This window comes from Stigmatopora nigra, chromosome 11, assembly GCF_051989575.1.
Source record: "Stigmatopora nigra isolate UIUO_SnigA chromosome 11, RoL_Snig_1.1, whole genome shotgun sequence".
Taxonomy (NCBI): domain Eukaryota; kingdom Metazoa; phylum Chordata; class Actinopteri; order Syngnathiformes; family Syngnathidae; genus Stigmatopora; species Stigmatopora nigra.
In genome coordinates this window covers 5,642,316-5,658,055 of record NC_135518.1, presented here as the reverse complement: position 1 = coordinate 5,658,055, position 15,740 = coordinate 5,642,316, and the positions used below count along the sequence as shown (strand labels likewise).

Here is a 15,740-nt window from a genome sequence, read left to right as displayed (position 1 = left end):
GTACACTTCTATAATATTGCATTTATTAGAACTCATGTCACGAGCAACCTTTACTAAAGAAGAGACATGATCCAGTAGGATATAAAGATAATTGACTGCACCATCTGATGACATTATTGCAGGAAACATGTCACATCAATTTGCTCCAAGAGACTTACAGTTGAATCATGGAATGGGAAATCTTCTGAGATGACTAACGAGGTCGTATACAGAGACGAACTGTTGAGACTGCCGGCCAGAAAACAAACTTAAATTAGCTCTCAGATCCCGTCATGGTGGAAAGGAACACATGTCCTAAACAAGTGGGAGTATATCAAAAGTAGAGAGCAGCAAAATGATCCCCTTGCCAGGTGTCTGAACTAGTATGTCAGTTACTGAATTAAAATATACTATAGTCCACTAAAATATCATTGAGAAAATATATATTTTATCAGATTCATCTTTATTGGCCAAATTGGGTTGGTAATACACAAAAGCAACCAGTCGGTATAAAAAAAATGGATGGATGTTGATATAGATACAGAATAAAATTACTACTTTTAAAATAAAACAAATTGAGAACAAATGAGCCATTCCTCACATTATAAATGATCCCACAGGCAAATGATATTAGTACACTATTCAAGAAAGATGGTACTTTTAAATACTTTAACATGAGATGTACATTTACATGCCGTTTATTTCTGACCAGTGACAGTTTAATTTAATTTAACAGTTTTTACATTGATAACACAGTAACTTTGGGATATTACTATACTTTCAAAATTGAAAAGAAAAAAAAACGCATCAGCAAAGTACTCACTCTTCCAAAGGTTTTAATAGAAGTCCAATATATTTTGATTGGAAAGGGGCTGGCAGTGATATTTAGCTCACATAATCATGATCTTTCACTTCATTGTCAAGTGATTAAATGGCATGCCATGTCTATCACTTCCAACTCTCCCAGTCAAAATGAACTGGACATCTATTGCTGTCAATTCCACTGAAAGATGACCACTTGCACTTCATCTTGAAGCGATAAAGCGGTATGTCAATCTGGACATCGCACTACAGAGCTGGACAATCTGCCGCTAAAAATCACATGTTGAAAAAGACTCAAATAGTGTGCATGGACGATAGCGTTCAGCTGGTGTAATCCATTATAAATGAAGGATACATGTTACCTAGCAACCAACCAAACACATATACACACATGCCAACATGCTGAGCTGCCAATCGAGAGCTAAAAGGACGATACAATAAGACTCAAAGCATGACTGTTTGCCTGTCAGTGATTGCATTCAAATGTGTAACATGAAAAACGATTCCAAATCTATTTCAGTCTCTCTTACAGCCAAAGGAAGTCCTGTATGAATCAAAAGCAAACCGTGGAAATGAAAACAAACCCAGTGAATCATGAGTCACACCATCTTAAAAACACCACATCCTGTTTTATCTTAGGCTATTCGCCACATTGGATTATCATGTCCCAATTTATCCAGTGTGCAACTACCTAATAAAGATTATTTTATCACGAGTCCAATAACAACATCAATCTGACTATATGGTGTAAAAATGCATCAAAACATTTTTGGCGTTTGTTTGATTAACATACCCAAATATACGTGACACTTATTTACACATTTAATTACAGACCACATAGCATTTGCATGCATACATTTTTTTTTACTCTGAACCTTTACTGTAAAATAGGGCATTCATTACATAGTGCCTGTGGCAACCCAAGAATAGGACAAATGTGTGAATAGCAGGCTCATCGCCAAGAATCTGTTATTTCAAATGGAAAGCTTTTGTTAGTTTTACAGTGTTCTAAAATTAAAACATAATGACGGGTTTGCATGTTGTAATCTCTCTAATAAAAGAAGCAATCTGTGTATTGGAATTACTGTTCCCTAGCAACCACATTGCCAATTACAACCATCTCAAACTAGTTTTTAAATCTCCAAAACAAATACCAATTGTGTGTTTTATGATGAATAATCAACGTACATGATGGGATTTTGTGGGCTCATGCTTATGGAGCCATAGGCAAATATAGTTTACTGTAGTACATGCATTTAATCACTAGAGGGGAGGATAGGACAAAATATTACTTTTCATACAAATGTATTTATATTCTCACAGACATTATACGTCTGTAGATAATATAGGTTGGTGCATTAGACTGATTTTATTGTTACGTTTCGATAGTAGATATCTACTTTACTCTTCCAATCCCAGTGGTCTCTTTATCCAAGACCCTACATTCATTTCAGCACAAACTCAGATTTTAGGCCTACAACATAAAAGGATATCATAGTTGCAGTAAACGTAAGTGGATTATAATTTTGTTTAATTGCTACATGTGTTGTTTGATTGGGTTGTTCATTTCAAGGGGACTCTTAATTTACAGGTGTGGGACCCAACTTGGAGAGCACATATTTTACAAAAATGTTACAAAATATACTGATAACGACAGCAAAGCTTCTTGCATTCTGTTCTTGAGTTTAAATACATTTACTTTCCTCTAGTAAAACTCACTAAGCCTGATCCAAGTCCTGTATCCCTGCCCAGGTCAGAGTAATTGTGCAAAGGTTTTCACACACAAAAAATAAACAATTCACTTACATGGCGCTCATTATGAAAAAGTGGGGAAAGCATTGATAAATATTAGAAAAGTTGCAACATCAGGAACTCCTGCCTGGTTTGGAATATGGAACAGCAGCAGTAATTTGCCCCTTAAGCATATATTTGTATTTTTTTTTTACATACCACACATTAAAAGACACAGATAGGATAGCTAAATGACTGTCACAGATGGTTTTGTAAAGCCAGTGTTTGCGTCTGTGATCGTGTCCCCTTTTCTACGTGAGCGCCTGAGATGACGCACCTGCAGCTTCCGTCCACGGTTCATTTGGTTTTACGTGTATTTCTGCAATGATGCTTCAAGCCCCGCCCCCTCGCCTCATCTTCGCCAGTCTTCTCAAAAGAAGAATTTCACTTGAAGCATCAATCCAGGCTGTCTTTTGCCACCACAAGTGGCTCAATTTTAGGGAAGAAAAGTCTTCATTTCTAACACATTGCAGTTTTACACTACAGCAGGCGGCCACAAGGAGGTCGCGCTCCATATGTGAGCCGTCCTCACTGGCTCTGAACCCTTACTTGGTACACAATGGGGATTTAGAGAAGAGGAAAGAAGCAAATATTTCTTCTGATCGTGAGTGAGATTTGAATGCAACATGCAACATCCGAAGGCATGGCAAACTGTGCTGTTCCTCGCCATCATGTGTCACGCGGGGCAGTCAGAGAGATACGGTAAGATGATGGAGCTCAAGATGGGATGGATTGAGTGTGTTTTGGTATTTTTGAAAAGCTACCATCCTTTTATGTGAGGTGTGACTTGGTTTATCAGCATTTTGTTACTGTCATAATGTGATTTTTCACGCATCTGTTTAAAAGATCATTCATTCATCATTTATGGGTCGCCGGGGGTGCTGGACCCTATCCCAGCCAACTACGGGCACTAGATGGGGGACACCCTGAATCGATGGCCAGCCAATCCCAGTTAAGAGGATAGAACAAAATGTTTTTATTTTTCATTGGTGGTCATAGCAATAACAACCATCTGTTCAGTACTTTACTGCTTCTGTGCACCTCTTGTTTGTTCTACCTTTTCTATTTGGTATTGTTTTTAGTATTTATTAATTCCCCTTCTTTTTCACCAATGACTAAATCTATTTTAAGTAAAAATGAGTGCATGTAAATTCCTAACAACATTCACTACAAATAGAGGAAAAGGGAGTTAGGTTTGCTCTCAATAATACTATTATAAAGTCAAAGATGTAACAATAGTACAGAAATGTTATTCTATATTGGGCTTAGCCAGAGAAACTGTGTTCATTCATGTTATGATATTGCTTTGAATGTGACATTGGTAAGAATTTATTCAATCATTTCACTATTGCATGTTTGTCAAATAAAACTGTGGAAGATTCTGACTTCTAAGGAGGTGTTAATAAGGAGGCCATGCGTTGGGCAGTGGTTCTTCCGCTTGACTTTGGTGTGGACTGGCGACTAGTCTAGGGTGTAGTCAGCCTTTTGCACTAAATCAGCTGGGACAGGCTTCACCAACCCCCGCAGCCCGAACACGGATGTGCGGTATGGAAGATGAATGAATGAATGAATGTTAATAAGTAAGTGAAAAAGCAAAATTGGTGGTAACATACTTACACAATGAACTAAAAGGTATCATTTGAAAAGAGGTGAGAAACTGCAATTGTGCCCTATCTAACGCTGTCAGTGACCACCTGCTTATTCACACAAAACGAACAATATTTCTCTTCAAAATAGAAGAAAAAGGCAGAGTTACAAAACCTGAATGAAACTTTTAACCATTTATGACAGAGCGTATGAAACTGTTTTCAATCACATTCATTCATTTTCTGCACCGCTTTCCCGTCAAGGGCCGCAGGGTGGCTAGAACCCATCCTAAATAATTGTGGCCGGTTACTGAGGAATCTCGGGAATTTGTTTTCAGCCAATTGCAGGGTACATCAAGAATGAATAGTCCATCCATCTTCCATACCGCATATTCTCGCAAGTGTTGCTGAGGTTGCTTTAACCTATTCAAGCGAAGCTCGGACAAAAGGCAGACTACACCTATAGACTGGTCGCCAATCACCCGTAGGGCACAAAGAGAGACAAGCTTTCGGAAGCCCAATGGCAAAACCACCAAGCAGCGATCGATCCCATTGAAGTGAGGCCGATGAACCCTACCACCATCAGGTGCCTTATCAATAGTCAGCAGAGAAATTCTCAGCACATTTGCATGGTGGTAAAACCTTTAACACATCTGCCTAACATTTCTGATGTGCGGGGTTCAAAATTCGTACTTGTGTGGGTACCGGCTGCTCTCTCTTTGTTTATATGTTTTCACTGTCAAACTTCATCTATAGTTTATGTATTCATTCAAAGGTGTGAATGCGAGTTCTTATGTTTTGTTTATCATATTTTTGTATCCCTTGCCTTGCAAACCAGTCTAGTGTTCCAGCACACAAATTATCCTGAGGATTTATGATATAGAAAATAATACATAGATGGCTTGGGAGGCTAATTATGAATTGGAAAAACTCGGCTGTATGTTTTGATTTTGTTTTGTTTACATCAAAGCCCATCAGCATGTAACATCAATAGACAAATTATTGAATTCATTTTTTTTTACCTGTGCCGTTTTTGTTTTCTTCTGTGTCAGGTTGCTTGTTTGAAAGAAAACTGTGCTCAAGGGATCAGTTTTGCTCCGAAGGTAAGACACACAAATGTACACGCTCACACACATTAATTCATAGCGTTTCTGATGACCAAAACATCCGTTTTTTGCTCTTAACTTGACAAGGAAAACGGGAAAATCATTTCAAACCATATCAAGGATTTTGTTTCGTATAGCATCCCTGTGTCCATATCCCACCATAACCTTCCCATCTCGCTTTCACAAGCTTTTCCAAAGCCCTACCTCCCTACTCTGCTGTCTCCATAGCAACACTGACATCATGTCGGGGTCGACACCCCCACAGTTGTTGTGCTAATATAGTGATGAGTCACTGACACACGCTTACGCACTTCTTGTGGAAATGGCTCTTGCGCACATATCTCAGCCATAGCACAGAATATAAAATATGCCTGCACATGTACTCCAGTTGCAGATAGCAGACATCTTATATTGACTAACATCAGCAGATGCCAAATCGACTATGACAGAACAAAGCATGAAACATTCTGGTGCACATAAAAGTCAGTATTTTTTGGTATTAAGTTCGCCCCAATACACATGGCCTATAATATGTGAAAAGCGAAAATAGACTTAGAAAACTGTATCTTCATTTGACCATCCACAAAAAAATGGCCTCTTAAAAGTTCTAGGAAAATGTTGTAGCTAAAAAAACATGATGTGTTCTGTTAAAAGTATACTGTCCTTGTTGCTTTATTTACACATTGAGTTTTAGTTTTTCTTATATTCATTCCTCTAGTTTGAGAATGTAGAATTTAGACAAAGCCGTACAATCGATGCTCATTTTACAGTTGAAATAACGTTTTTGCTCTCTTAGTTGTAAAATTCCAGGATTAAAAAAAGCACATGTATCCTATTTAATCTGCTCATTGTAACAATTCACAGTGTCACCATAGAAGGCGGGTTTGTGTCAAATTTAGAGGATGTACCGAAAGACTGCAGTGAGTCATCGTTGCGCCGGAAAAACATCCTCTCGCTTTCTCACTTATCTCTCACAGCCTAAAAGTTAATTGTTTTTGTCCTTATATGTTAGGATTTTTATTCACAATGCTCCAAACGTTTCATTACAAAATTGAAGATTTTAATATTTGGAAAACATTGAAAGATGACTAAAAGTCATATGTAGCCCGTATGGTTGTGAGCGAGTAGAAGGAAAATGTTCAAAAGGACAATCGGTGACAGCATTAGGCCAGTGTTGAGGATACTGTGGCAATCAGGATAAAGTGTGGGCTGTACTTCAACTGTATGAGTCACTGTTAAGTGCTACTGCAGTCACATGGGGTTGAATGGTAGCATCAGGAAAGCTTTGCATATTTTATACTCAAGGTAAATAGAACACAGTGTCTTGTATAAGACGGAATTTTTACTTACTATATGATACGTATTTTTAGTACTTTGTTAATTACAATGAATGTGTATGTGCCCTTAACAGATGGGCTCTTTGGTCAGTGCCGCAATTCAAAACAGAACCTGGTCCAGTACCAAGTGACAGTACCTGTACTGAAAAGAATGCAAGAAGTCCTCAAACAGCTCATGCTACAAGGTGTGTTCAACCCTAGAGATGTCAATTTCAATCAGAATTTACACATCACTGCACCTAAAGAAAATAATTTATATGGTATTTTGTTGCTGTATTTCACATTCTGTTTAAACATACTATGCATACACGTAGGTCTTTCCTGGCAGGATGACCTTACCCAGTATATTTTATCCAAGGAACTGAAGAGAGTTCCTCATGTCACACAGCCACGCAAACCAAATTCTTCCTCACATTCTCCGTAAGTACTCTCAAATTGCAGTCATGTTTATGGATAGATGGATAGAGATCAAAAGTCAGGGGCAGGTTTCTGATCAATCCCTTAAATCTTCCCCGATCTGAAGATTAGTTTCCCTGGCACCTTATCTGTAATCCACCATTTTTTTGTTCTAATCTAATCCTTTTTGTTTCGGGCTCGAATTTAAGGTCCAAACAGCATGTCTCCAAGTCAGGATCTGCAGCACCTGCTGCCAACTACGTGGACTACGTTGATCCCCCTCGCTCGCCTATATCAATGCAATCAGCCCACTTCAACCCTTACACATACCAGCAGGTTAGACTCACCAAACATTTAAAATTAATGTCAAAGCTAATTAATGATGGAGTAAAGAATATCTCATCAGTATTTGGCAGTCAGTTGATGTAGCTACTACTTTTGACCCACCTAAAATTAACCTTAGATTGTGACAATGTAAACACAGTGGCAATTATCTCACAGCATAGGCACCAAGATGACACAGAACGCTCTCTCCTTGGAGAAGGAGGCTACGCACGTCCTTCCACGTTGTCTAAGGCCAATCAGAGAGAACGAGATTGGCAACTCATCCAGCAGGCATTGTCCACATATTTGGCATCTGCACCATCTTCTTATCGCTATCGTGGGCCAGCATTGTTGGCTTCAGCAAGTAAGTACATTACTGATATTCGCTCTTCCAGTGTCATTGACAATGATAAACCTCCAATCATTTAGCTCTTTTCATCCTTCTGCTGTAAATTTAAAGGAGGTTGTCTCTTCTTGACATCCAATCTATTTGAATTGGGAAGTTTACTGCCAGCTTTTCCATTTCAAATGGATTGGAAGTCTAACACCGTCAATGGCAGCTGATGAGTTATATAGATAGAAATATTGTGATGAGTCTATGTTGGGATTTGCTTTTAGAAAATAAGATATTCTATTCTCAGACTTGCCTTACTATGATGACTTGCAAATGGAGATCCCAGTAGACTATGCAGAAGATTACACATTGGAGCAGAGACTTGGATCTATGAACAGGCAACAGCCGCTCCAAAATAAATTCTCTCAAGTTACCAGGACTCAGTCAGGAAACAATGGTGAGGAAACACACCAAGATCTTACTTCATTTCTATTCAGCATTTAGAATAAAGAGTGGTGCATCACTGTAATTGTGCTCTTCTGTGTAAATATTCTCTTCTGTTAGATGACTTGCTTCAGAAAATTTCAGGGGTCTTAGAGAAGTACGGAGTCGAGCCTAAAGAGCTCAGCCAGGAGCAGCTCTATAAACTAGGCCTCATACTGCAACTTTTGCAGGCCCAAGACAAGACACCAGGTATACAAATTGTATAACAACCTATTTTACCATCCTCTTGGCACATAGCATTTGAGTTGAATGAACTATGTTGATTTTTCTCTCTTTTCTCTTCCCAGATCTCACTGAGAAGGACCTTGTCACTTTAAAGGAGGTTTGTAAACATCAATTGAATGGAAGGCTTTTAAAATTAAACTTGTATCAAGGTACTACATGAGGAAATTACTTGTTACTTGATTCTGTTTGGGACAATTTATTTCTAAATTTGGAGAATTAGTGCGAAATCATCATTTTGCTATAGTATGTTCAATTGCAACGGTATTAACCTATATTTTTTTGTGGAATAGATGCAACTGGTAGAAACAGACAGCAAGTCTAGGAAGCCAGACAAGCTTGTTTCTGTCCCCATTGCACCTGATGCCCTTCAGGCCCCCCAACGTGTGTCAGCTGTAACCATGCCTACAACAAAGAGCACAGGGCCTCCTCTGTCTTCATCTCAAACACCATTGGTTGTTCCTGGAGAAGGGGAAGGTTTGGAGAAGGAGGGCATGCCACAGGTTGAGGCTGCAGGGGACAAGGAAGAGTATGGCTACATTGTTACCAACCGGAGGTCAGTCTCTCGTCCAAAATCTTTTATTTTTGCAGCAACTCGGGACTTTACTCTGCTTTTGTGTGAATCGAGAGTGGATTTTAACCCTCATTCCTTCAGTCCAATGCAAGATATTTCATTATAATTGCTAAAAATGACAGATAATGGAAGGTTAACTCCTTCAAAAGTAGATTTTAGGAGTAAAAACATTTGAACGCCTCTGCAGTAAGTCCTGTGTGATACCTTTCCACAAATGTGGTATGTTAGAAGTGCAATCAGAGGATTGCAGTCAGGTGCTTCTAATTTCAGCACAATCCATGTTGGTTAAAATGTCTGTGGAACAAAAAGCTGCACCCGCAGCGGCCGTGCATGACCGGTTTGCCCACCCCTGAACTCTAAACCTAACAACAAAGTAGATCGTGAGAGGTTGGAAAGTATATCTTATATTATATACACCACTAGTGCTACTATTACGACTACACTTTCGGCTTATGCTGTGAGGGGTCGCCAAATTGAATCGACTTTTCCATTCCACCCTGTCCTTTGCATCCTCCTCCTCTACACCAGCCACTTTCATGTCCTTCCTCATTGCACCCATGTATCTTCTCCGAGGTTGAGCTCTAGCCCTGTTCCTTGGCAGTTCCACCATTAACATCCTTCTAACCATATAATCCATATCTCTCCTCTGGATATGCCCTAACCAGTTGGCAAAAGGCAGACTACCCCCTAGACTGGACGCCAGTCAGTCGTAGGGCACATTTTCAGCTACAACTTTCCAAAAATCCCTGTATGCTGCATCTTAAAATTATTTAAAGAAAAAAATGGGGATGAATATGCTTTCATACAAATTAGTATGATAACTCTACTCCCTCACAGCCTTCTCAGTTTCTATGATGGGATAAAGCTTCTGGAACTACTGGCTGAGAAAATGCACCTGACAATCAGTAGCTTCATCAATATAAGGTAAACGACCATTAAGAAATTATTTTTTGGTTAATTCCTTTTATTTGACAGCTTGAATGTGTGTGTTTTCTGCCATTAGTGTGGTAGGGCCAGCTCTGACCTTTCGCATCCGCCAGAATGAGCACAATATGACAGCTGGAGATGTGGCGACTAAAGCTGGTAGGACTGAGAAAATATAGCATTGCACCTTTGTACCCACACTTGTTGTATTTTCTCACATTGAAATAGAATCACTCACCAGTGTTGTCTTTTTTTACCGCTTGTAGTCACAACTTGTTTGTTTTTTACTCTAGTGTCTGAGAAGAACTATTTGGAGTCTGAGACAAGCCTCAAGATTGTACAGACTGGCGTGGGAGAGGTAATTGATATATCTGTAATAAATACACACAGAATTTAATCACACATTAGAACTACAAAAATAATAATCAAGCTTATTAAACAAATGAAACAACACAAAGAGGTTCGCCCAAGTATGCAGTGATGGCTGGATACATGGACAAATGGATTACTTGGATGAATGGATGAATGAATGAACAACACAAACAAACATTAATATACTCTGCTTTGATTATGTCAACACTTCTCTTGTTATGTCAATCAGAACCCAAGTAAACATAGCCTACCATATAAGCAAAACTAGCCTTTTCATTAAGATTAGACTCCAATTGAATGACTTTTTCTTCATTAAGAATTGTTCTGCATTTTTCTGATTGTGTTTCTCTTTCATACCTACTGTGCATGAGTCTGAATGTCCCTTAGTGAATGAGTGACAACATGATTACAGAGCACCAATTCACTTGTTGCCATGGTGCTGTATTCCTTCTCCCCCAATGTGGAGCCCATATCCTAGGTGCTATGACAACAGGTGTCATTAACCTATTCCCTTGTTCACATAGAATGGCAGTATGAGTCATCACTAGTGTTTTTTTTATGTTTTTAATAATGGCCACAAAAGGACATTTTAATATGAATAGAAGGTTAGATTCCAATACAGCAGTATGTGTAGTAGTGATGTTAATTAATTACATTACACATTACATTAAATTACAGCTTCAATTAATGTAATTAATTTTGAGATAATGAACTCATCAGAAGCGAAATAAGCTTAACAGCCTATTTTGCTGTCCACCAGAAGAGGAATACTTGAAAATACTTCTTTTTTTTGTCGATTACCTCATATCATTCTTTCTTTTGTTCTTTTTTTCCAGAGAACAAATGCACAGGGTTTCCCTCAGGCAGCCAAGGTTTCTCAGAGCTCCAATGGGTCAGTCATCACATTAGTTTCTATGGCAGTGGTAGGAGGAGTGTTGATACTGGCCGTAGCCATCGCTTCCCTCAAGCACTATTCTCACCAAGTGGCCAATGGTAAACTTGGTCTCGGTCCAGAGGGAGGTGCTGAAACACACTTTGATTATCAGGTAAATTGACACTGTTTTGTTCTTTTTTACTACCAGGACTTATTCGCACAGTTGCAATTGTTATAATTTCTATATTTTGGAACTTTATAGAACAATCAACTTACTAAGTATATTAATCTTTAATAATTAGTTTGCAGTGTTTTTCATACTAACCAAAACGTTGAACATCTAATACTGTCAAAGTGAAAAAAATTTAATACAAATATAAGTCGCACTTGAGTATAAGTCGAAAGCCCATCAAACTGAAAAATGTGAGTCTTATAGTTTGAAAAATACAGTACTTGTATACTAGTTGAACCTGGAAGCATGTGATAAATAACAAACTACTTTTTATGGAATTTGGTATACATTTTCTGCTCCTCTTCTTTATCCCATGTTCAGGAGCTATGTCGACAGCATATGGCGTCCAAATCATCTCTATGCCGACAGGACTGCGCGAGTGCCACGGGAAGTGGTGTAGCAGGTTTTGCTACAAGCGCTACTGGGCGACGGGGAACTGACACATCACGTGTCAGCAGCGTTTCCTCCCAATTCAGTGATGGCCCACAGCACAGCCCTTCCTCCACCCATAGCTCGACTCCATCCTGGAGTGAGGAGCCTGCCCAATCAAACATGGACATCTCCACAGGTCACCTTATACTGGTACGTGAACAGAATCAATGGTAAGGGCAAACAAGTGCATCAGTGTCATTTCCAGCTGTGTAGAACTTAATTTTCTTTTAAGGGAAGATGTTTATGTTTTGCATTTCTGTCTCAGGCCTATATGGAAGACCACCTTCGTAACAAGGACCGCCTGCAGAAGGAATGGGAGGCATTGTGCTCTTACCAAGCTGACCCCAGTTCAGTGGCTGCAGCTCAAACTCCCAGCAACATGGCCAAAAACAGACGAGCTGAGTCGCTTCCATGTCAGTTCATCCACGTCGCACCAGTATCCCCATTAGGGTTATTTATCAGCTGTCATTTTTTTTTATTCTTTATTGTTATCTTGATAAGTCTCACTTTTTCACTATTTTAAGCAGATGATCACTCACGTGTGAAGCTGAAGAGGGAGCTGAACCACAGAAAACAAGATTACATTAATGGCAGTTTTATCGTAAGTCTTCTTTTGACATGATTATTCTATTTACAGATCACATTATTAGGCAATTTAACTTTAACAAATGCGACTGTGTATGATTTAAAGTACCATACATTAACAACCTGAGTTGTTGAATATTTCCTTCTATACTTTTTAGAATTATGTTTGACAAACGTGAGTATGTGAAGGCTATATTGAATTCAGCTTGCATACTAAGTATCATATTGTTGTCATTTTTAATATCAAGGAGCATAATGTCAGGAAGGAATCTGATAAATGTTCAAGTGCACTAAGTCAGCCTTCTTTTTCCATTTCAACCTAAGTTTGATCACGACCCTCGCCAGCCAGCGTATATTGCTACTCAGGGTCCTCTACCTCAAACAGTGGCTGATTTTTGGCAGGTTAGTACATAGTTGTTTGCACCACATGCTGCATTATTATTTTTGTATTTTATTTTTGTATATCTATGCAATGTAAATGTTCAAATTAGGTTATGTTACAGTGGTTTACAAATGTAGTATACATGTATTCTCAAAGTCAAAGATTTCTAGACTCTCTTGTGTTCTTGTATTTGAAATTTTTAGCCTACAAAGCTATTATTAAAAAAAAGAAAAATGAATTATTTAAAAACAGATCTAACTGTATGTGCGTATATGTAGTTATGCGTGTATATATTTTCATTAAACATCAGATGGTTTGGGAGAATGGATGCACCGTGATTGTGATGATGTCTGCTCTGGCGGAGGATGGACAGAAACAGAGTGAGAGATACTGGCCTGATGAGGGTTCATCGCTCTACCACATATATGAGGCAAGGCTTTGTTTTGTGCTGTCAGGAAAGTCTGTTTTTTCTTCGCAATTGTAAAGGCCCTTTTTTAAGATACAGCAATAACGAGGGAAAGATAGTAGACAGAGTAAAAGGTTGTAATTTACGGTTAAATAACTTTGGCCTTCTCTACCCTCATTCATCACTATATAGGTGAACCTTGTCTCAGAACATATCTGGTGCAAGGACTTTTTGGTTCGTAGCTTTTACCTAAAGAATGTCCAAACACAAGAGACAAGAACCCTAACACAGTTCCACCTACTGAGTTGGCCAGCTGATGGAATTCCCACCTCTACACGGCCCTTGCTTGACTTCCGCAGGTGTGAAAGCACACAGACACAAATGTACTTTTCCTTAATTGAATCGCTAGAAGAATATAATTTTTCACAGTTTAGTCATTAACTTTCATTGATTTTTTTCAAGATGGTCATCATATTTTGATTTACTATATCATGTCATATTTGCTTTTTTCTCACCTTCATTTCCATCTGTTAAAACTGTTTCCTCAGTAGTATTAAAGTCATCCTTTGTTTCCACTTCCCATTTTTATATTCCATTCACTGCTCCTTCTCTCTCTCTCCCTCTGTCCCAGTGCACATCCACATAGGTTTGTACTCGAACACCTTCCAGTGTCATTTTTGCGGTTTGCAGCTAGTACTCTGGCTCCAGTTGCATAGTCACAAAAATGAGCATTGGCAGGTGTGAATGGCTACTGCAGGAGGGACAGTGAATCTGGGGCTTCTTGCCATTTTTGCACCTCCACCATCTCACATTTCTTATCTTGTCATCCTTCATTACATTTCATTCCACTGCTTTCAATTCCACCATAAAGTATCTGGGCTGCATAATGCAATTTTTTCGCCGTCATTAATCTACCTTTTGAAACACTTTATTACAATTCATCTTATGAAAGAGGTCAGTAATGCACTTCTGTTGTGTTTGCCTTTTGCTCCATTTTTTTCTTCTATTCTCTCTCTTTGATAATTTTCAGGAAGGTGAATAAATGCTACAGAGGGCGCTCCTGTCCAATTATTGTTCACTGCAGGTAAACACTAATTATAATAATGGGCACCTTACTCAAATCTGAATTGCAGAAATGCCATTTTCAAAATGGCAGTACTTCCTTTTTTTTTTACTGTAATGGCTGCTGTTAGGCATTTTCTTACACGCAACAGACATTATGAGCTATCACCCATATTAGAGGACTCTTGAAGAGATTACTCTGGAAGAAAATAGATGTAATGTAGGATTCATGTAGTACTTTTCATTGAAAACGTTTTAAAATGACTGTTTTGCTGTGCCACAACCACAGTGATGGGGTTGGCAGGACCGGAACATACATCCTCATTGACATGGTGTTAAATCGCATGGCCAAAGGTGAGTCTTCTCTACTTCCACCCGTACCCATACTCACAATTATATATGTATTTTAATTGTATCATACAGAGTAGATTGGAGAGAACTAGTAGAAGAAAAAATAATGTAAATGGAACCTGGTAGAATAAAGTCATGATAAAATGTTAACCTACTTTTATCAAATTTTATCCTATTTATCAAACTATCAAGGATGAATGGATGTCTAGCTTGAGAAATAGCAATCAATTTTTCATTAAGAAAACATATACACAAAAAAGCATGTCATTATATTATTTTTTTTAACAATAATAAACCTATCCTGTTTAAGGAGTCAAAGAAATTGACATTGCTGCAACACTGGAACACATCAGAGATCAGAGACCTGGCCTAGTCAGCACCAAGGTATCATTCATTTCTTAAGTATAGTACATATATGCAAATAAATGTTCTGTACTTGTTTCCTGTTTTTCACCTCATACTTCTGACTCTCAATCTGCCCACTCAGGATCAGTTTGAATTTGCACTGACAGCTGTTGCAGAGGAAGTAAATGCCATCTTGAAAACCATGCCACAGTAAACAGAAGGACCAACTGACACCAACACCACTCATTCATTTTCCATACCCCTTACACACCAATGACTCAGAAATATTAGAATATCTGCCATCAGATTCACTTGAATGAAATAATGTATAGTAGAAGTTAAATTGTTTATTAATAATGTCTTTTTTTTTGTTTATGTCTTTGCCGTATGTATATAATGACAAACAATTATGGAAAGATTACATGTAAATAAAGTGCCTGTGCAATTTCTGTGGACCAGAATACTGTATGCCACAGGCTTATTTGTGTCAATTTTGTCATTTTCTTGAGGCTGTTCTTTGCTTTCAAGATAATTGTCGACATTCATGTCACTCTGTAAAAGATGGCAGTGACCATTGCCGTGTTTTTCTGGTTCCTCCTCAATGTACTATTGAATTTCTGTGCAGCTGTGACTGATGAAAATAATTCTCACTGATGATTGTAATGATTTCATGTAGCAGACAGATAAAATATCTATAAAAATGTATTTTTGATCCAATAAATTAGTGATGTGTTGCAGCAACAAAAAAATCAATTTCTCTTATTGAGCTCTTGAGTCTTTTTGTGTTTTGTATGAAACAA

General features: G+C 38.3%; 1 protein-coding gene across 2 annotated transcripts; it reads left to right on the top strand.

Annotated features, from left to right (window-relative positions):
* Positions 1-2,880: 2,880 nt before the first annotated feature.
* On the top strand, positions 2,881-15,706 carry ptprna (protein tyrosine phosphatase receptor type Na). 2 transcript variants are annotated; one of them, XM_077727827.1, is made up of 24 exons: positions 2,881-3,294; positions 5,231-5,281; positions 6,696-6,806; positions 6,936-7,041; positions 7,227-7,353; positions 7,519-7,705; positions 7,983-8,132; positions 8,240-8,368; positions 8,467-8,501; positions 8,776-8,957; positions 9,813-9,899; positions 9,979-10,058; positions 10,193-10,257; positions 11,108-11,317; positions 11,699-11,959; positions 12,075-12,222; positions 12,337-12,410; positions 12,719-12,796; positions 13,087-13,206; positions 13,375-13,541; positions 14,213-14,266; positions 14,534-14,598; positions 14,906-14,979; positions 15,083-15,706. In XM_077727827.1, the coding sequence occupies exons 1-24, from the start codon at positions 3,219-3,221 to the stop codon at positions 15,152-15,154; spliced, it is 2,709 nt and encodes a 902-aa protein (XP_077583953.1). In that variant the 5' UTR covers positions 2,881-3,218; the 3' UTR covers positions 15,155-15,706. The 2 variants fall into 2 exon arrangements, with proteins under 2 accessions (XP_077583953.1, XP_077583952.1); XM_077727826.1 differs by having other exon boundaries at positions 2,883-3,294; positions 8,695-8,957.
* Positions 15,707-15,740: the final 34 nt, after the last annotated feature.